At 35.4% G+C, this 21,958-nt stretch overlaps 1 protein-coding gene across 7 annotated transcripts; it reads right to left on the minus strand.

Moving 5' to 3' along the window:
* Positions 1–1,934: 1,934 nt before the first annotated feature.
* LOC139125626 (alpha-2,8-sialyltransferase 8E-like) lies at positions 1,935–21,213 on the minus strand. 7 transcript variants are annotated; one of them, XM_070691719.1, is made up of 9 exons: positions 21,046–21,213; positions 20,200–20,361; positions 19,673–19,754; positions 15,734–16,194; positions 14,763–14,904; positions 14,244–14,356; positions 6,841–6,930; positions 4,959–5,200; positions 1,941–3,088 (listed from the first exon to the last, which is right to left on the minus strand). In XM_070691719.1, exons 4-9 carry the CDS (start codon positions 16,156–16,158, stop codon positions 2,853–2,855), a joined length of 1,248 nt encoding a protein of 415 aa, XP_070547820.1. In that variant the 5' UTR covers positions 16,159–16,194; positions 19,673–19,754; positions 20,200–20,361; positions 21,046–21,213; the 3' UTR covers positions 1,941–2,852. The 7 variants fall into 7 exon arrangements, with proteins under 7 accessions (XP_070547824.1, XP_070547825.1, XP_070547820.1 ...); XM_070691722.1 differs by lacking the exon at positions 20,200–20,361; XM_070691718.1 differs by lacking the exon at positions 21,046–21,213 and having other exon boundaries at positions 20,200–20,854.
* Between the last annotated feature and the right edge of the window lie 745 nt (positions 21,214–21,958).

Here is a 21,958-nt window from a genome sequence, read left to right on the forward strand (position 1 = left end):
TACTTACTGTTTCATGTCAAAAATAGCCATTCAGTAAGCAAACAGACCTTCAGAGAAAAGTTGAGTATTGTAGCGGTCATATTGTATTTTCGCTAACGAGAACGACAGTGTACTTTCATTACCCATTGCCTAGACCAAAAGTAGGGCAAATACGTACAAAACCTGCATAAAAAAATCATGTTTAGCCGAATATATTAACAAGAAATACTTCCAAAGCAATTAACGATTGAGGTTGATAGTACTCTTGCCACAGATCACTTTGTTATTGCTGATGCTTTTAACTGTTATTTCTCTAAGATTTCCAGAAAGATGAATGTTTCAGCAGACTGCAATCCTGATTTTTCTTCCTTGTCTGGGTTTTTCAACGATAAACTCAAAGGTTCAGTCTTTAAGATTCCACATCTTTCTGTTGATTTTGTCAAAAAAGCTTTACTTAGTTCGAGGTCGACAGGGACTGATGATGTCCATGCAAAGTTGCTGTAATCTCCGAGTCTCTTACGAACAGTACTTAATGGTATCGACAACGCAGTTTTTCCAGACTTCTTTAAAATGCACGCGTTGTCCCTATTTATAAAGGCAATCATTATGGTAGTTTAACAGAAATGTCCAATTACTGACCTATTTCTTTTTTACCAGCTATTTCTAAAGTAATTGAAAGTCATGTTCACAGTACTTTGTATAAATTTTTGTCTGATAAAGGTGTCCTTCACGATACTCAATCTGGTTTTCGAAAGAATCACTCTTTTCAAACTGTATCGATACGTATTTATGATGAGTGACTTGAAAATATTGACGGTGGTCGGCTTTCAGGTGTTTTGTTTTGGGACCTCTCTAAAGCATTCAATCTTGTTAATCACGATGTACTACTTAGGATATTGTCTCTTTATGGATTGCATGCAAATGAGTTAAAATGGTTTGAATCTTTCCTCTCAGATCGTTCTCAAGTTGTTTGTCACATGAGTAAGATATCTGACGTTGAAAAAGTTACTGTTGGTGTGCCTCAGGGATCAATTTTAGGTCCACTGCTTTTTACCATTTTCATTAATGATTTGCCACTGACTTTGTGTGAGTTCTAACCTAGACATGTATGCCGACGACCGGACTCTCCTTACATCTGGCATTTCAGTTGCCGATTGTTAATCAGTCGCTCCAAAACGACGCCACTTCAGTGAACGATTGGGTAATTAACAATGGCATGGTCATTAATGAAGGCAAATCGAAAGCCATGTGGTTGGATCTCGCCAAAAAATTAAAATGTGCAGATACAATGGGTGATAGACTTGATATTGCCATTAATGAGTGTAATATCTCTTGTGTTTCATTTGAGAAGATTTTAGGTGTTACATTGGACAATGTTCTTACTTGGGACAAACATATTGACGATTTATGTCTCACTCTGAGTAAGAGAATCGGTTTACTTCGAAGATTATTCAAATTCATTCCATGTCATCTTAGAAAAGTTCTGTATTATGGTTTAATTCAGTCAGCTATTGATTACTGTTGTGTAGTTTGGGGGAATACAATTGTAAAAAATATCGAGAAAGTGTATAAGTTACAGAAAAGAGCACTGAGAGTTCTTCTCAATGTTGATTTTAATACCTCAACCGATTCACTCTTTGAAGCAGCCAATGTTTTTTCCGTTAAACAACGCATCTTTTATTTTACGTGTGTTTAGCCTATAAATGTCCTCTGAATACTGCACTAACATATCTCTCTGAGAAATTTGTACCATTAAATGATGTTCATGGTTACCAAACACGCTCTGCTTCAATGTGTAAATTGCTACTCCCTCAATTCAGTACACAAACAGGCCGTGTTTTGCCGACTCCCTTGAGTTTAATACCTTAACCGATTCACTCTTGGAAGCAGCTAATTTTTTTTCCGTTTAGCAAACGCGTCTTTTATTTTACGTGTGTTTAGCCTATAAATGTCTTCTGAATACTGCACTAACATATCTCTCTGAGAAATTTGTACCATTAAATGATGTTCATGGTTACCAAACACGCTCTGCTTCAACGTGTAAATTGCTACTCCCTCAATTCAGTACACAAACAGGCCGTGTTTTGCCGACTCCCCTCCCCCATTGTTAGGTCTACACAATATTTCCTTAACAAGAATTTTATTCTGTGAATAATATGATACAAGTTACATGGAAGTATTAACTCACTTTAGGGTGTAACTAAGACACAATCAAAACCATAAAGTGGTCTGTGGTGTGACCATCTAATACCCAATATTACGTGCCTGTTTCCCCCCGGATTCGTCGCACATCAGATGCAAAAATGGTTTGAAGGTTCAACACTTTCCTTTTGGCCTTATTTATCATTAATAGCGCATATCTCTAACAGTATATCTTCGGAGCGGTTACGTACGAATGAATTAAACATAACTTTTTCTTAGGAGAATTACTTTCCGATAATTTTGTCAAAAATAAACTGGAAAAATGATTATGAAATATTCTTCCTTGATATCATACAGCTATTCATTATTTCTCGAATGCCGTAAAAGGGTAATTCCAGTTCACAGCAAATCATGTAACCAGAAAGTACAAAGCCGGTAATGTAATTTACTTCGCGTAATGGATAAAATTATTGATTCAGCCTCTGTAGATGGTTTTGTCACACATTTGTCCCACGTGTCAACAAAGATTATATTTAAAAATTGTCCGTTTTTTTTTATAAATACAATTTTGTATAAAAATTACATCTTTCTTCTCCTTTAATGAGCACAAAAGACATAAAGTTTTGTTGTCTTATTTTTGAACTAAATAAGATATTGGCAAATTCTCGATTGATAAAGTTACTTCTCCATTTATGCAACTCACTGTTACAAGAATAAAAAGGCTCGAAATATCAGCATTTATCGACATGAAGTCGAATTATTCCTTTGTTATGCAAATTTATGTAGGTATTTAATTCAGAAGGCATGTTGTGAACAATTCCTTGCACTTTTGGCCCCAGCGGTATGTATCTTGGGTCATAATAGTGGAATGGAAGTGGTGTCCCATGTTTGTCCTCCTGGAACGGCCAGAACCCGAACAGATGTACCTCTTGGCAGAATGAGAGAAAACTCGTCACAAGTTTTAGACCTGGGATAGAAGAAAAGGACGAAAAACATTGACTTGAATATATATAATGTGTGATGTATTAAATGAATCTATTTTACACGCTTTAATTATGATCATATTTGTCAAGTGTATCGATCCTGATGAAGTTCAAACATGGACCACGGATATCTTTTTAGATTGAAAGTAGGCAAACTTAATGGCTGCTAGGTGTCAATTTTCTTTCAATATTACATCTTCAAAACCATCATTAAGGCATGTCAGGACCGATTATTTGAAACATGTTCTGGGGCACAAGTCTATGTCACACGTTTTTTAAATTTCTTTGACAAAAACATGGCCGTCAGGCGTAACTTTTGTTTCAATTGATAATGTCCATAACCATAACGAAAACATTCCCTGACAGATTGTTTCAAACTTGATACAAGGTCTCACGTTTACGCTATCCACATGCATGTCGGTTTGTTTGACAAGAAAGATTTATATTGCTACAAGACGACCATTTGACACAATAGTTCATGCCTGGAGTACTAACTTAGACATCCATGGACCGATTTCTTTCGAAGGTAGCCCAAGGACAAAATTATTTGCCATATATAAAATTTTGTTTTATGTTAATAATATATTCAAGTCAATTAATTATGTTATGTGTTTGTATGTGAATTTGTCTGTTATTATACTGCAGTGTTGTTCCTACGTAATTTGAATCCATTTTTTCAATGCAAAGCTGAAGAGCATTTGCCAGGTAAAACCTGCGTTTGTTTCAACGTTCGTGTACGGTCACTAGAGCAGGTGTACATAAAGTTATGAGAATCAATTTGTTTTGCGATACGATGCAATATGGCGGCACAGCAGCCATCGTGTTGTCTACACCAATATAACTCACTGGAATGCATAATTATGTTTATTGATTTCGGTCATAATATGATCTTACAAGGTTGCCATTATCGCTTTTACATCAATGAAATCACTGAGCCATTCTAAAACTAAAGAAGTCCTATTTTGATCACGTGAACATAGATGTTTTTGTGATACGTTCCAATATCGCCGGCAGATGGCCATTTTATTTTTACTTTTTTATGACAGTCACTAGAGTATAGTTCAGACATGGCTAGTCCGCATACTTTCTATTAAATACTAGGAAATAATTCTCCAATACTAGGAAATAATTCTCCGTCACTCAACTGCTAATCGGTTTCGTTATGACCAGCCTTTAAATGGCTGCTATTTTGCCTACATTTGCTTAACATCAATTGGCATGTCGAAACCATATTAGAACAAAATTGTTTTAATAGGCACCTTTATGTTGATTTTATGTTGTTACCATGGATTGTTTACATAACAAGTGCATTAATAGCAAAGCCTAGACCAATTTCTTTCAAATTGGTGCAAGGACGTTGTCTCAATATTATTTTATACACATATATGTCGATTGTCTTTTGTGGTGCAACTCAGCATAGACAGGTTTGTCTTGGGATAAGATGCGCTGTGATTTCACATAATATCATCAGCACTGACTTTTATTCTGTCACAAGACAGGACGATATTTCAGAGCTAGTATTGCGATGACAGATTTATCAATTATCTCAAATACAACAGGTGCCATTCAAAAAGACATGATCGATCTATAGCAAACGCAGTTATGCACCGTAAAGAAATCAAAAGGTGTATATGATTGGCCCGTGGCTAAGAAGCTAGTTAGTTATCTGTTTGTAGATTTTACAAAGAGAAACATCGAAACGATGTAGACGTTTTTGAAATATTGACAAATCGTGTTATGATAGTGCCGAGTTGATTACGTATTGGAAAGAAAATGCGCGCCAATGAAGAGAAAATCTGCACAGTTACACCTGAATACAGCGTTGTTGGTCTGATTACAGAAAGGTAAGCTTACCACTTGTGAGTTTATTACCCTCTATACCATGTCCATGCCAGAACTCCGTGGCTAACAACAGGTAACTTGGATGAGGAAACACCACATTAATATGCGTAGATTCCAACACATCCTGAGCGCGGAAGGCGGTCGGGGTACAATGTAATTGGTTAAAAGCTTCTGTGAAGAGAGTTGTATTTCCATATTCTGTTATCATATCTTGCTTGAATTTGTCGGTCATGTTATTTCTCAATCCCAAATACCTGCAAAGGAACAAAAACAATGGGCTCGTAATAAATCAATATTTTAAACTGCCAATATTTGTAATCCTGTGCATCATCAGGCTATTTTATTTTTATCTATTTATTTATTTTGCAAAAAATGATACATAAAATACCACAAAGTGAACAAAATTGTGCATGGGTTACACAGAAAAGTCTAAAGACTTATTTCCACTGTGGTCCATATTGTCAAAGGACTAACAAAACAATGAAAAAAAATCCGAAGTGAGAAATCCGACAACATATAGTAAACCAAGCATTTCCAAAAGATAAATAAAACTGACTAAAACCCTCTGAAAATTGCACCAAATATTAAATGAAATCTCTCCCGATACGATCGACATAAGAATCTTGCAAATGTCGTTTTAACTTTTTTTTTTTAAATTAAATTTTAATTTTAAATTTAATTTAACTGCGAAGCTGAGTACTGAAAACTTGTTTGAAATAATTTAGCTCCTCCTTGGATAAAAATTGAGTTATTGCCAGAACGTGTATTATGATTGTGTACATTTTGTCCGGTAATAAAATTTGATGCTAGGAAGGATGGAGCTTGACCCCTTATTATTTTATGCATGAGATTCAGTTTCAGATACGACACTCTTTGCTCTACACGAAGCCACCTGAGTTTTTCAAAGTGAGCTGGCCCAATATGTTCCCTGGGGTGCATATCTAGAACAAACCTTATTATTTTATTTTGTGTTGTTTAATTGTAGTCTATGTTTACTGACAACATTCAACCCTTGATAACAGTAGGCACACTAATCAGATCAATCATATTGACCGGGGTAATATAATAGAAGGGTCATACTTTCGAAGCAATACTTTGAGCTGGGGTAAATTTTACATTCCATATGATTCTCAAAGCCGTTGGCCCTCTTTTCCTGAAAATTATGACGGTTCCCTGAGTTGGCCATTTGTCTGTAATATGGTAAAGTATTGCTGTGGACCATACTTAGACCAGTGATACGGTAACCTGAATTTACGATGGTTTAATAAAAACGAACAAACAATATGATCTATATTCATGGTCGCCATTGAGAGTTCTTCAAAACCACAACATCCATCGCGTAGTTTCAGTTAAGTGAAATCTAATAATATTTGTCTTCAGTTTTATGTGCAGCACAATGCAGGCAGATTATTGCACACTACGCACTACATACTGCTGTATGCTGTGAAGGCACCGAACACTGTCACAGATAGAATCAATGTTCACATGTAAAGACAAGTCAAACATTCGACAGTGAAATGTATGGTGTGATATCCATACATGTTACTGGCTGCTTGGTAGCAATCTTCCTGCCATCCAAATCTTTTCAACTTTTGTTTTACAACAATCATCTCTGTCATTTCCCGCAAGCATATATCCTTTACGTCAGTATTAACCCTTTGAGCGCTGTAATATTTTCCCCATCAAAATATTAGTTCAACATTTTAACCGACTTTTATGAATTTGTCTGTATTTTTTTGATAATTTTTGACCAAATGGACATCACATTTCATTGGCTACAGTTTGTAATCAAAATTTTAACACAAATCTGAAAAACATTTTTAATTGGAGTGTATTTTCTTAAGGTGAGAAAAATCGACTATTGTCTTGCAGACGGTATGTTCGATATACTTACTGTCCTTCTATAATTTTTGGATTACACGTAATGAGACTTGTCTTCAATCCAACGTCATCCTTAAAGTTTAACGTTCTGGCCAAATTAAACCTATCAATGAAAGTGATCAGTGGAAAATGTCTACAATATGTATGAAGTTGTTTTAAGGGAAAACACATATGCATATGGGCCGAAAACGTGCTGATCACGCAAGGCCATTTAAAGAATATTCTTTGTTTGCCGTCCTTGGATTTTTTAAAATCCTATCAGTCAGCCAGGGAAAAAACAAACACAGACGAAAAACACAAGTGTTTTAACATCAGCTCAATTATTTTTAGTTGGTTTCTGTTGGAACAGTAATATTTTTATTTGTAAGAGTGTGTTTGTTTTCTTAATGTTCTCTGAAAACCTACCAGCATGCGGACGGCAAACAAAGAATTTTATTTAAAGCGCCTAACTTCAAATCAGCAGTCAAAATGATATAGTAAGAGGAATGGTTTACATGCACTACTGTCGTGTTGTATTTTACAATGTAAATCTGAAATATGCCATCCTAGGGTATTTCGAAAACACAAAGACCACAAGGACAGTGATAAGTTTGTGTAAGTTTCATTTTGCTAATATTCAACGCTCTACCAGGCTTTCTGCCACGAGCTTTCTCATTCTTCCATATAGTCCAGTCATTTTATGCCAAAAAAGGGGGTAACCCACCACAAATTGCAACAGAATTTATTTTTTCACCATTCATATCAGAAAAACCCACAGAAAAACATATCAAAAGTCTTCCAAAATCCAAGGAGTGGAAAACCGCCTAATTTGCATAAATCCAAAATGGCCGCCCCGGTATTATAGGTTCAACGCTTTTGGCCACTTACTGCCCAATATTGGTCCGATTTTAATAATTTTTTTTTATTTCCATATACCTTATACATTCCCTTCATATTTTAGACATTTTTACAATAATTCCATCGTTATTATTTACAAAACAGGAACATGAGTCCGAATTTTACTGTAAAACAATAGTATTCTCACACACTATGTCTTGTAATCAATACTTGTTTTATTTTATACGATACAAATGTCTGTAATGTGAAATAAATAAATAAATAAATAGATAAATAGATAGATAAATAGACAGATACATAAATAAATAAGTAAATAATAATAAAAATAAGAAAGAGAGACAAGAAAGACAAAATTATTCATCAGTTGTTGGTCGTCTTTGCTAGTAAAGGGAAAGCAACTCCACTTCATATTTGGGTTGTTTGCGTTCTGGGTGTGATATTGTGTATAAAATAAGTATATATCATGTTTGGCTGCTTTGTGTAAAATGTTGCTCAGCCATGGCGAGACGTACCCATAATCTACGTGTCCTATGTCCGCATTGGAGCGGAGAGATTGCTGTGACAGTACGATACTTTGGCGCTACGTTTCGAAAACAGAGTTTTCTCGGGTACACACTTGGAGATAGGTTCGGATTAGAGAGAGACAGAATGGCCGGAGAGAGCTTTCTATTGTGTCTTAGTATGACCAAGTTCAAAGGTAAAAAAAGGAAACACATAAACAAGAATCATAGAATGACAAAAATAACGAAAAGTCACAATTGAACAAAATTGAGCACTGCATCAAACAACTCAGATTCATTAAGAACCTATCAACACACAAACTCACCAACATTGAAATCAACGTACTTAGCAAAGGCTTAAAATTCATTCCCACAACAAATCGTCCTAACAGAATCCACCTGTTAGGGGACATAAAATATACATTCCGAAAATGAGACTCCGATATATCATGAGACACAGACTGGATCCCACATACAACCGAGAACACAAAACTAGAAAATTATTTAGAAGCAACAAAATTGGCTATTGTTAACACACCTATTCGAAACACAAAAAAACAACATGACACGTGCAGAACAAATAGTGTTCAAAACGCTATCAAAAAACAAGAAGATAACCATCAAACCGTTTGATAAAGGACGGGGGACAGCAATTTTAAACACTGATGATTACATAAGATAATGTCAACTTAACGATCAACAATACTACACAAAATTGGCAACAGATGACACAAAAATACAATAGAAGACATACCGGTACACAATCTCATAACAGAAATGTACAATGAAAAACACATTGACCATCAACATATGAATATTTGAATCCAGTCAATAGAAAAATAAGAACGCCACTTTGGTACCTTCTACCGAAAATACACAAAGTGCCGCCACCAGGAGCTATGTTCGTAGTACGGCCAATCATAAGTGGATGCTCCAGTCCAACATTTCACATATCAGAATTCATTGACCATTTTCTCAAACAAATCGTCAAGAAAGAACCAACATACATCAAAGACAACAGACTTTATACGGAAAATTGAGACAATCAAAGTTCCGGCCAAAGCGACTCTAGTAACACTGGATGTAATTTCCATGTACACGGATACACCACATGATGAGGTAATTGAATCAATCGGCAGAGCATTAAATCAGGAAAGATCATCAAACAGTTACATAATCAAGCAACCACCAACGAAACACATGATAGCTCTGCTAGAAGTAATCTTAAAAAAACCCAACACATTCGAATTCAACGATGAATTCTACTGGTAAATATGGGGATGCTCGATGGGGTCCCCGTCTTCTCCAGAAATAGCAGATATTACATTTCATGAGACAGAAACGAGAATAATACAGAAACACAAACAACAAATATCGACCTGGCTGAGGTTCAGGGACGATGTTTTTCTGATTTTCATCAGAACACAACACAAACTCAATGAATTCATATCAAACATCAACAAAATGCATCCTACTTTCAATTTTTCGTTTGAAAGCTCCTCTCAAGAAATCACATATTTAGACCTATCTACAAAGGTCGTCGATACAACAAAGAGAATATTCTCGACATCAACACACACACAAAGCCAACAGATACATTTCAATTCTTACAAAGAATCTTATGCCATCCGGCAGCAACATTCAAAGGTCTGATCAAAGGTGAATCATTACTGATACATCAGAACATGTAAGAACGAAATCGATTTTACACAAAAAGTCACACAATTTAGTGAAAAATTACAAGACCGACAATACAAATAAATGAAATAGAAAGCATTATCAGAGAGACAGATCATAAAAGCAGAAAAAGACTGCTTGAACAACAAAAAGAAAGAAATAACGCCACCAACAATACCAACATATAGCCCGTTCATAGAAACGACAAAAATCAAGCAAGCCCTGACAGAAAACTGGAGTGAACTTGAAAAAGACGAAACACTAAAAAAACTGTTCCAAAACCAACCTATAATCGCATATATTTATTAGAAGGAACAGAAATATAGGTGACACACTTATAAGCGCCAGACTTCACAAAAACTACAATAGCTCAAACTCAGGGTCACACGAACCTACACAAACACAACGAGATCAAACTGTAGACATTCTAGCTTCCCTACTTGTGAACAACAAACGTAAGTGGAACAACATATTAGCAAATTAAAAAATCTAACAATCAATCAATTGTGCTCACCAATCAAAATGAATTTAAGTGGCTGATGAAGAAAACTCTGTTTTCGAAACGTAGCGCCAAAGGATCGTAGTGTCACAGCAATCTCTCCGCGCCAGTGCGGATTAACACAAGACACGTAGATTACGGGTACGTCTCGCCATGGCTAAGCAACATTTTACATAAACAACCAAACATGATATACACTTATATTATACACAATATCATTCACAAAACGCAAACAACCCAAATATGAACGATGTGTGGAGTTGCTTTCCCTTTACTACCAATACTATTTAATTCCCATGTGATCTGTACACCTTCCAGGAGACTTTAAAGCCCCTCTCTCTTTGCTCGGCTCTCCCGCGCTGGCACACTTTGTCAATTCAGGCGCGGCTGTTTATCTACAATTTGGGTAAAATAAACAGCATTTGGGAAACTGGTAATTTTACAATTACCAGCTAGTATTGAACCTCATGTTGAGTTTCACAACTATGGTGACAACCAGTGTACCCTGGTAACACAATATCAACACACTAGATATAACTAGACTTCAAACCAGGTTGACTGTGTTTGATATGAATAAACTGCCAACTTTTTATAGGACGAATGTTCTAAAAAATGCGTAAGTTCAGCCGGTGGCTTTTAATGTGAAATAGGGAATAGGTTATTGGCAAATTAACAGCCAAAAACAAAATGGATACATATTCTGTATTAGTTATACTGAGATTGCTTTCAATATATTTCACACCATATATGTTAGCATCTTGCAAAATTAGACCAGTATTGATTGGAAGGTGAAGTGTGTTTGTGTACCATTGTTTTACCCTGAAATTCAGACTTGTGTGCCTATTTTATTAATAACTACAATTGGAAATGCCCTAAAAATGTTGGAAATTAGAAGAGAATGTACAATTTATAAGAAAATAAAAAAATATTGTCCAAATCGGACTGATATCGCGCAATATGTGGTCATAAGTGTTGATTCCATAATACCGGGGCGGCCATTTTGGATTTATGCAAATTAGGCATTGTTCCACTCCTTGTGTATTTATCTATTTACTTATTTAGTTATTTATTTATTTATTTATTTAACATTACAGACATTTGCACCTTATAAAATCATGAAACAAGTATTGATTAGAAGACATAGTGTGTGAGAATACCATTGTTTTACAATTATGTTCCTGTTTTGTAAATAAAAACAATTGAATTTTGTAAACATGTCTAAAATATGATGAAAATGTACAAGGTACATGGAAATAAAAAAAATTACCAAAATCGGACCAATATTGGGCAGTAAGTGGCCAAAAGCATTGAACCTATAATACCGGGGCGGCCATTTTGGATTTATGCAAATTAGGCACTTTTCCACTCCTTGGATTTTGGAAGACTTTTGATATGTTTTTCTATAGGTTTTTCTGAGGTGAGTAGTGAAAAATAAATTCTGTTGCAATTTGTGGTGGGTCATTTCATATTTTGACTGGACTAATAGGAAAGTTCTCTCTTCAGTGGTTACCAGTTTACTGCTTATCTGATGAGGAATTTCATACATACATACATACATACATACATACATACATACATACATACATACATACATACTCATATACATACATACATACATACATACATACATACATACATACATACATACATACATACATACATACATTTTAGCTCACGTGTTCACACACATGAGTCAATGTCGTAGCGATGTCTCTCTCATGTGTGTCTGTCTGTCTGTGTACACCAAAGCTCAAAAATGGCTTAACGGATTCAAGTCAGATTTCGTACACAGATACTGTATGCTAATTGCAAGAACTGATTACATTTTGATTTGTGCTGCTTTCATAATAATGACGGTATGTATGAACTATCATTTTTTTCATATAATAGTTTCCTATGGAGATAGTAGTGACAATGTAGACATATATCAAGAAATGCTACACAAAATTTCATGGAACTTTTCACATATGACAATCTCAGAATATTTTGATGATACTCTGTGTGTCTTGTCAATTATCTGCTAATTTTCATATTTAATGAACTTTTGTAATTAGTTATATAAGGTATTGATCTGATAGATATCTAAGTGTACTGAGAAGCATTGGGCGTGTCAATCGAATAAATGGCTCATTTGTATATTTAATGTAGTTTTGTAATTAGTCATGTAACTCCAAAATAACTTCACCAAATTTGATGAAATCTGCTGCAGATACTGATCCGGCAGATATCTGACTGAGTTTTAAAGCATTTAGTAGTGTGAAGTTAATGAAGGGTTCATTTGTATATTTAATGAACTTTGTAAGTAGTGGCAACACTCAGATGGTAATCTGCCAGATATCTAATTGTCCCATGAAGAATTGAGCAGTTTCAAGTTAATAAACAGCTTATTTGCATATTAAATGAAGTTTTGTAATTAGTGATTTAACTCCAAGAGTACTGTTGCAAAGTTGCTGAAACCTGCTACATATATACTGAACCTTTTGTAAACCTCGTGAGCACATTCAGTTCACTTGTGGTTAGCTCTTTGCACCTAGTTAGGGGTGGCCCATTTGATTTCGGGGGCTGGAGGAAACGGGTATAGCGACAGCTTTTTTACCCACCTTGGCAGCAATTTTTGTAGGTTTTTTACAAAATACAAAATCATTCAATTACAATCTTGTAAAGTCAAGCCGTTTTTAACATTTAATTATGTGAAAATATCCATTCTTCACACATGCACATCACTGAACATATATCCAACTGATGCAACCTTTCCAATGCTACTTTCTCATGTACATCACATGACTTGTAACAAATTCTTAGACAACACTTTTTTAATTGGAAACGAGTTCACAGTTAATATCTAGCAGGTAGACATCAGTGGACTGTAAAAAAGTGTTTTACAGAGCTTTAAATGCTTTGCTCATTTTTCCTTATTTAAAAGTAGACATTTTCAGCAAAAACATTTGTAAAATTGTTTGATTAGAACACAGTCAATTGTTCATTTATTTTTTGATACTTTTACAAAGAATGTATTTAAATATAGTAAAATGTATTGTTTATTTTGATCATATCAGGAAGTTTTAAATCTTATCCTTTAAATTTCCAGTCATTGTTTATAGAACACCACCAAACCAATGTCGACAATGCGACTGAAGAATTGAGTAAAAAACAATTGAGTAAAAAAATTGAGTAAATAACATTGAATATAAGAATTATAATATATTTACTGTGACATGAATGACAGATTAATATTCTTTTCTTCACCATGAAATATCAAATCAGATGGCATACAATATGACATTGCCATTCCTAGTAAAATTTGAGACAAAGTGTTAAACTTCCAAAGACATACATCTATTAATAAAGTGTTTCCGCTTTGTGAGATTTATTTGTTTAATCTCTTTTGTAGACTTGACAAACATTCTCTCACGTTTATTTAAACACTAGCAGCATTGCATTTATAACACAGTGCAGTCGGGGAGTGCAGCAACAGAATACAAGTACACATACATGTACGGTCACTCTATATGCACAGTCACTCCACACAGAGTGACTGTGATTCATAGTACTGAGGTTTCTGCTTCTATAGATACGCGTTGAAAATGCCGCCGTAGGAGGCAGCTCCAGAGACCACAGCTGGTCTACCACCTAAGGGTGCATCACAACCAATTCTTTTGCAGCCTTCCTAGAAGCAAGTTTTTCCTTCCCTCCTGCAGAGACATTTTCCGTCTTTAGCCGCAACATTGTTTTTCGAAAATCCTCCAGCCCCCCCCCCCCGAAATCAAATGGGCCACTCCGAATTACATGAAATCCCATTTTGAGGTACACTTCACAAGATTTGTACCATTGCCTGACATAAACTGCTTTCATCGAACTTGCTTGACCAGCTTTTAGATACATGAAAAAGAAATAACTTTCTACCTGACGATAAAATCTGCAGAATCGATCGCTTTTCCACATTGGCTTCCCAAAAGTATCCCACTACTGCCAACAATACTGCATTTCTTGAACGAATTCCATTTGTAAGGAGATTCCTGAAAGAAAACGCAGAGTACCCTTCCGTCGTAAACTAAATGGGGCAGTTAACTTCATCTGATCGTCTCTACAATGAAGAATATAATTGAAGATCCAAAAAACTTTGCAGTGTATGGACGATGAGATGTAGTTGTGAGACGTTTCCCATTCTATTGATGATGACGTTGTTGTTGTTGCTGCTGCTGCACTGATATCATTATCTATATCAGGTTATGTGCATTTTATGATAGATGAGTTCATGTAAAGTTTTGGCCCTGCTGTTCATTTTCCGAAGAAAACATGCATTATACAAATCCAAAGTGCATGCCGATTAGACAAAATTCATCCGTCATTGTTTTTCAACTCATCCATTTCATTTGTGCGATTGTCTTTGTCACCTTTGTAAGGGGCGCTACATGGACTAACCTTGGGCAAACGGTTAAGGATTGATGGCGTCATCAACACCGAGCCATTCGAAGACGTGTACTGCAAACTATCATTGATCTTAACAGAATCGTGACTCGTGAGACACATTTCTGAAGTCCTGCATCCTTTCTCCAGAAGATGCCTTCAAATAGAAAGATAAAAACATGAGTGTTGATGCATTTCATTACATTTATTTGTCGTCTTATTATGTGTAATATTGTTCTTATGTCGATTTACTCTGCATGTAAAATTACTCAACAATATTGGATGGCAAGGGGTGATAGCCAAGCCTCACAACGTAGTCTTGAAACGCAACAGATTAATTGTTGGATTATGCGACAGAAATGTTCTTCGAATGTCCATCTTTGGTCACATTATGTGATGTGGTCTATCAAAACAAATTAGAACAAAATTAAACAGCATTGGGTATATTAGTGTATATGACCACAACCGGACGGTTGATTCCAAATTCGAGACACATGCGCAGTGGGATTGATACTGCTAAGTACTTGTTTTCTAGGATCCAACAAAAACAAGATCACACAATATTTGGTTATCGCAAGACATCATATTCGTGTGATCGCTTACTCGAATTCAATGTCATATCTGCAAATGTTTGGCAATAAATCAATATAATACATAAGAAGTGGTCTCCTCGTCCAACACATAGTTTACAGTTAAAAAGCAATATTTCAAAATGTCATGCGTCTATACCCTTTTTACGACAAACATTATTTCAAAAGCTGTTTGACAAAACTCGAAGAACCATTGATGATTTGCAACGAAGGTCACTATAAATCTATGCTCATATGTCGAATATCATCTTAGTTCTGGAGCCAAATATCACGTTAAATCTATGTTATTGCCAAATACCACCAAAAATATATATTATGATGCCAAGTATTACCCTAACGCTATATTATTGCCAACTAACACCTTAAATCTATGTTGCATTGCCAAAATATGGTCACCTGAATTCTTCAGCTGCCGTCGCGTTAAATGACCAGTCTGTTTTGATTCTTTTGTACACATCGATTACCGTCTCGGATTGTTTCTTATTCGATGTCCCAGACGTGTTTGTAATCAGCTGTTTTGAAGCTTGAATTGTATTGTTAAGTTTGATGCCGTCAGTTTTCACATTTGGTTTTGACGTTTCTATAACAACCTTAGAGTTTTTGGTAAAGACCGTTGCATTGGTGATGTACATTTCCGGCGCTGTTTGAATGTAAGTTTTGTTGCTGGTCGAATGACGAGAAAGATTCAGATTTGAAGATGACTTGAGGCGTCGATCATCAATACTTCTGATGGGTGACATTCTGCTGTATATTGTCAGGTATGTGACGACGATGCAATAAAAACACAGTGTCAATAATAAAGTGCGTAATAAATTTAACATCGCATGGAAAGACCACAGGCAACAGAAGTCGTACAACTGTAAGGGAAAAAAAAGCAGAGATCGTTATATTAAACACTTCACAGTCGTCATAGCATAAAGCATTTCCTTGTCTTAGAACGAAAGGTTCCGATCGTGTTTACGGGGGTCTTCCATCATCTAAGTACATTAATGTAAATGTTTATTAAGAATTATGTCATACCAGTATATTGATAGTGCAAATACAGCGATCTGATTGGTCAAGACGCGAAAAGAACCGTAGTTATTGGCAATATACCATGGCTGGCATAGGCGCGAGCTCTCAGCTTGAGCAAAAATCGGTTTATGACGTTCCACGCCAGAATTTCAATAAACTGTTATGATATAATAGCAATAAATCACACCCAGCGACGGTATACCACGAAATTTTGACCAGTTCACGACATATATGCATGAGCGATAGCGAGGGGAATAACATCCGTATTTTCTAAAAGATCCTTCAATTCATCAGATAAAGAAAAATCATAATCAGCCCCAGGTTTAAGAGATAACAAATTACTAAAATAGTCAAACCACTCATCTAGGCCAATGGTGATAAAGGGACAGAGGTGGATTATGACATATTAAATGGACCTATTTCAGGTCATGAGATCTTAAAAGCAATTCGTCATCTTAAAAATGGCAAGTCTTCTGGATTTGATGAACTATTAGGAGAATTTTTCAAAGTTTCTGAAACTTACTTGTTGCCATGTTTAATTGTTCTCTTTAACAAAATGTTTGATTCTGGACTGTTCCCAGACGATTGGACCAAAGCAATAATTGTCCCTCTACATAAAAAAGGCCAAATAAATGTTGCAGGAAATTATAGAGGCATTTCATTGTTAAGTGTATTCAGTAAAATTTTTATCTTTGTTCTCAACAATCGTTTGACCTTCTGGGCTGAAACTCTTGGTGAAATTGATGAAACACAAGCTGGCTTTAGGCGTGGTTATTCTACCGTTAAATATTTTTATTCTCCAAAGTATTGTCCAAAAATATCTGACACTTAACCGTGGCAATTTTTTTTTTCGTCGATTTCGCCAAGGCGTTCGACAAAGTAGAAAGACAGAGATTATGGTATGTTTTGCTATAAGGGGGAATAGGTGGTAAAATGTTTAATATGATTCATGCTATGTATAAAAATGTAAAAGCATGCGTGAGATCCCAGAGTTGACTCACTGATGTTTTTGACTGTCCAATAGGAGTTCGTCAAGGGTGCATGTTAAGCCCCTTTTTGTTTTCTTTTTTTTATAAATGAGTTGCTAAATGAGCTCCACAGAAATGAGTTACGTGGTGTACAACTTACTCCAGATTTAGTAGAAATCTTCTGCCTTTTATTTGCAGATGACGTCACACTTTTTTCTTATACGATTATTGGATGACAACGCCTTCTGAACCCTTTAAGCTCATATTGTGACTCGTGAATTTAGATTAAAAAAATATAGTTTTCAAATCTGGCGCTCATCTGTCCAAATCAGAAAAGTTGTACTTTAACGGAAAGCCTGTTGAAGTAGTTTCTTATTACAAATATCTTTGTATTTTACTCTCATGTCGATTGCAATGGTCCATAGCAACTAAAACTATTGCTCAGCAGGCAAACAAAATCATTTTTAAATATTGTTAAAACAACAAACAAGATGGGTATGTTCCCTTATGATGTTTATTTTAAAGTGTTTGATACTATGATTCTACCTATATTAACCTACGCGTCTGAGATTTGGGGTTATAAGAAATATGACTGTTTTAGTCTTTAGAAAGAGTACAGTAATTTGCTTGTCGTGTATTTTGGGAGTCTCTAGCAAAGCTCCAAATGTCACTGTGTTTCGAGAATGTGGGAGATATTCATACATTATAGTCGCTCCAGCGGCTTACTGACTACGCATGCGCTTATTCATAATATACCATGCGAGTAACCGGAAGTGTACCCTTGTTTCTCAGTTGGGCGCCGCCATGTTTTTTTTTTGAGTACTCGTAAATAAACAAATACGAAACAAATTACTATGATATAACATGCCTTTTATAAAATATACCTCTTTTATTAGCCAGTAAATGTTATTATACACCTTGTCGCTGATACAAAGTATCGTTGATATAGATAAACGGGAGAAAACTGTCGTGCACATGAACGGGGGCATACGCAAAGAATGCTGGGATTGAATTATAGAAGAGCGCCCCCTGTGTCAATAATTAGATTCAAAAATTGCAAGTTTTTAGACGGAACGCTATAGTTTTCAGCTTGCAAGTGGAAGTGGGCAGTGCGGTTACCATTGCAATGATAATGATTGCATAATACGTCCCTGTTTATCGCAATAGGCTGTTATCATTGTAAAAATTGCCAATTTTTGTCCAAAATTTTTACACGCCACAGAAAATCTATACCTGCCCTGCTGCAGCCTGTGCAGGGTTTGACGTCGTGTGTACGTGAACTGTCTTTCATCAGAGGGAAACTGGCATAGTTTGGCATAAAAACGTTTTATGAAGTAACAATTACAGTTTATCATGAAATCAATACAAATAACATTGCCCATCTTAACCCCTGGCGCGACACCAAGGGCTGAGCCCTATATTATACTGCTAAACGTTGTGTAAAATATTGAGCAAAGCTTGTAAATATGCCAAAGTACAGATATCCAAGGAAATGCTATGACATGTTGTAATATTGAAATGTCTGCAACAAGAAAAATACGAACATGGGTGCATGAGGTGAAGGAACTTCTGGTGGTATGTAACCTTCAAAATGTATGGGAACCTTCAAATTGTGAAAAATATTAAGAGTTTTACTGAAACATTTGTTACAAATTTTAAACAAGTTTTGTTTGCAAGTCGGTATGGTGAAACCTGTTCTTTGGATAAGTTAATATCATATCGTACTTTTAAGCTCTCTTTAGAGCCTGAGAAATATATTTTTGCTGTTAAAATTCCCATCCATATGCAAATGCTTGCACGGTTTCGCTGCTCTTCACATAACTAACGTATAGAAAGTGATAGACAACGTGGGATTGAAAGAGATCAACGATTGTGCACTTTCTGTGATTCAAACGAAGTAGAGGACGAATATCATTTCCTGTTAGTTTGCTCTCTTTTCCAGAATTTGCGGAGAAAGTATTTACGAATGTATTATTTTGAATCGCCATCATCAGAAAAGTTCATTGAATTACTTTCCCAACAAAGTGATCAAATTTTACAAAGTTTAGCTGCTTTTATATTTCATGCTATGAAATTACGTAACGAGTTAAATGATTTGAATAGTTTAATTTATATACTTTGATTAATTTATTATACTTTGTGACACAGATACCATTTTTGAAATGTACAGTCCTTTATTTTTATTGTTGTATTATGGGCTAAAGGGCTTGGAATACAGAATAAACCAACCAATAAGTAAAAATAAATTTTAAAAAATGTTCAAGGTTTTTGGAATTATGTTGCACAAACAATTAATAGATTTTATAAAATAAGTTTGAAGCTATTGTGGAAACAAATGATTTATTGATATTACCTGGAATAAAAGAATCCAGACGATTTGAATATTATAATAATCTGATTGCAGTTTTTGCAGTATACAGAGAGAGATTGGTCATCTGCGAAAAGAATATCCAGAGATAACTTATTGAAGAATCGATATTTCATAATTATTCAAAGAAAAGTAAAGTCATTTCAAAATTTATCAGTGACTGGAAATGATATTGTTATATTCCTATTTATAATATGAAAACATGACTGAAATTCTGGTGTACAAACAGTATCAGTGTTGAATTTACAGGGCCTGTTATAGGGTCTGAAAATTTGTCAGATTTCAGGGGTGTATATTTTGAGAAAAATGGGCTAATTTTGATGACAGAAATGAATGCAGGTATAATTGTGTGTACATTAAACAAATTATTGACCCTGTTACAGGTCTGTATTCACATTACTGTGTACGGTCCTGTAAATACAATGCTGAGGCAGCAGGTATTTTAGACCTTGTCACAGGTCGGTGTCCACAACACTATAGAAAATCCTCTACCAAAATCCCTGGCCACAGACCTGTACATCAGCTCCTGTCAAAGCAATGGGACGTCTTAGCTTACACAGACCTGTACCACAAGGTTGCGTTAGGGTCTGTCACAGAGGCATGTTTTGCTGTGGACATCAGCTTCCATGCAGTGACTGAGGATAACCGGGTGACTTCAGAACTAGAACTCCAAACTAATTTAAACATTGATAGACAAAGAAGAAATAAAGGTCACCAAATACAAAGGGAGTTATTGTGAGACCTTGTTTGTTATGTAAGATGGTGAATTTCAAATGGCGTCTTTCATTACGCCATTACTCCTTTTATTTTTGCACGGAAAGACAAGTAGTAGTCATGGACCTTAAAAGAACTTTGAAATGAATTCACAACATAGTATCAAATTTTGGTGGCTGCAAACAGCTTTGCAACAATATATAAAGGGATATTAGTTGGCCGTGGCTATTGACAGGCGCCTGTCAATAGTCAAAAGTTGGCTATTGACACGTTTTACATGTATAATGTCGTCACCACTAAAATAGCCATTTCTCAGCACGGCCACAGAGCCATGTTAAAGGCGATCAGCTGTCATTGTCGTGGCCATCGAAAATCACCATGAATGCCGTGACAGTTGCGATGTGAACTAGATTTTTTGATCGAAACGTTAACTTTGTGAAGTGTTAGCATTCATTTTGAAATTTTTACATGGCAAAATAATGTGTTCTTCATTTAAGTGGAAAAAGAACAGTTTATTTCGCTTAAATTACCTTAGTGAAATGTGGCGTCATTACAATCGAGTGGTGTATTTTCAATGTCATGTAAATGATACGAGCCTTGCATAATGGACTAAATGGTCTATTGATATTTTAATAGAAACTTACCACAGGTTAGAGAGGGTGTGGATACTATCCGAATTCACTAAGACACAGACGTAGTGACCTCACCTACTGAAAACGGCATTTAGAGAGAGATATGGCTTGCTTGCAGACCGTACTGGATCTACCTTATCAATCCATGCGGGAGTGGTCGAAGTAAGTGCTGTATTACCCCTATTTTAACACTCAACCTCTTTGTAACAAAATTTAATTTTCAAAAAAACTTTGCCATATATGTTGAAATATTAATAAAATATGCATATTTGTATGTTTGAGGGCAATTTTCTTTTTTTTTCCTTGTCAAAACTCATTTTTCCGAAACTGCTTTTGTTACAAATTGGGTTGATTGTTACAAATAGGGGTGACATGTATCACCCCTATTTGTAACAATCAACCCTATTTGTAACAAAATTTAATTTTCAAAAAAACTTTGCCATATATGTTGAAATATTAATGAAATATGCATATTTGTATGTTTGAGGGCAATTTTCTTTTTTTTCCTTGTCAAAACTCATTTTTCCGAAACTGCTTTTGTTACAAATTGGGTTGATTGTTACAAATAGGGGTGACATATGTCAACCCTATTTGTAACAATCAACCCTATTTGTAACAAAACCTAAATTTCAAAGAAACTTGGCCGTATTTGATGAAATCTTGATGAAATATACATATAAGTATGTTCGGGGGCAATTTTCTTTGTTTTCCTTGTTGAAACTCATTTGTCCGAAAATGCTCGTGAGATTAAATTTCGTTGTGCAGGTTCCTAGGGATAAGAGCCCTACTCGTAAGATATAATCAAGTCGTGCAGATACATGCCAAAGGTTTGTTTCGGGGCAATTTTCACCATTTTCGGTCAAAAATGTTAAAAATCTTGTTTTCTGACCGAAATCATACTAAACCTATATGGGGTTAACTTTTG

This window comes from Ptychodera flava (assembly GCF_041260155.1).
Source record: "Ptychodera flava strain L36383 chromosome 3 unlocalized genomic scaffold, AS_Pfla_20210202 Scaffold_25__1_contigs__length_14229661_pilon, whole genome shotgun sequence".
Lineage (NCBI taxonomy): Eukaryota > Metazoa > Hemichordata > Enteropneusta > Ptychoderidae > Ptychodera > Ptychodera flava.

What these genes read in the sequence shown, in the direction of transcription:
- LOC139125626 (XM_070691721.1), bottom strand. Translation starts at nt 16,158, where the DNA reads ATGTTAAATTTATTACGCACTTTATTATTGACACTGTGTTTTTATTGC. An exon ending in ACGGCAGCTGAAGAATTCAG is followed by an intron (nt 14,905 to 15,733) that starts GTGACCATATTT and finishes TTCTATTTGAAG; the next exon opens with GCATCTTCTGGAGAAAGGAT. An exon ending in TCTGCAGATTTTATCGTCAG is followed by an intron (nt 6,931 to 14,243) that starts GTAGAAAGTTAT and finishes TTTCATTGATAG; the next exon opens with GTTTAATTTGGCCAGAACGT.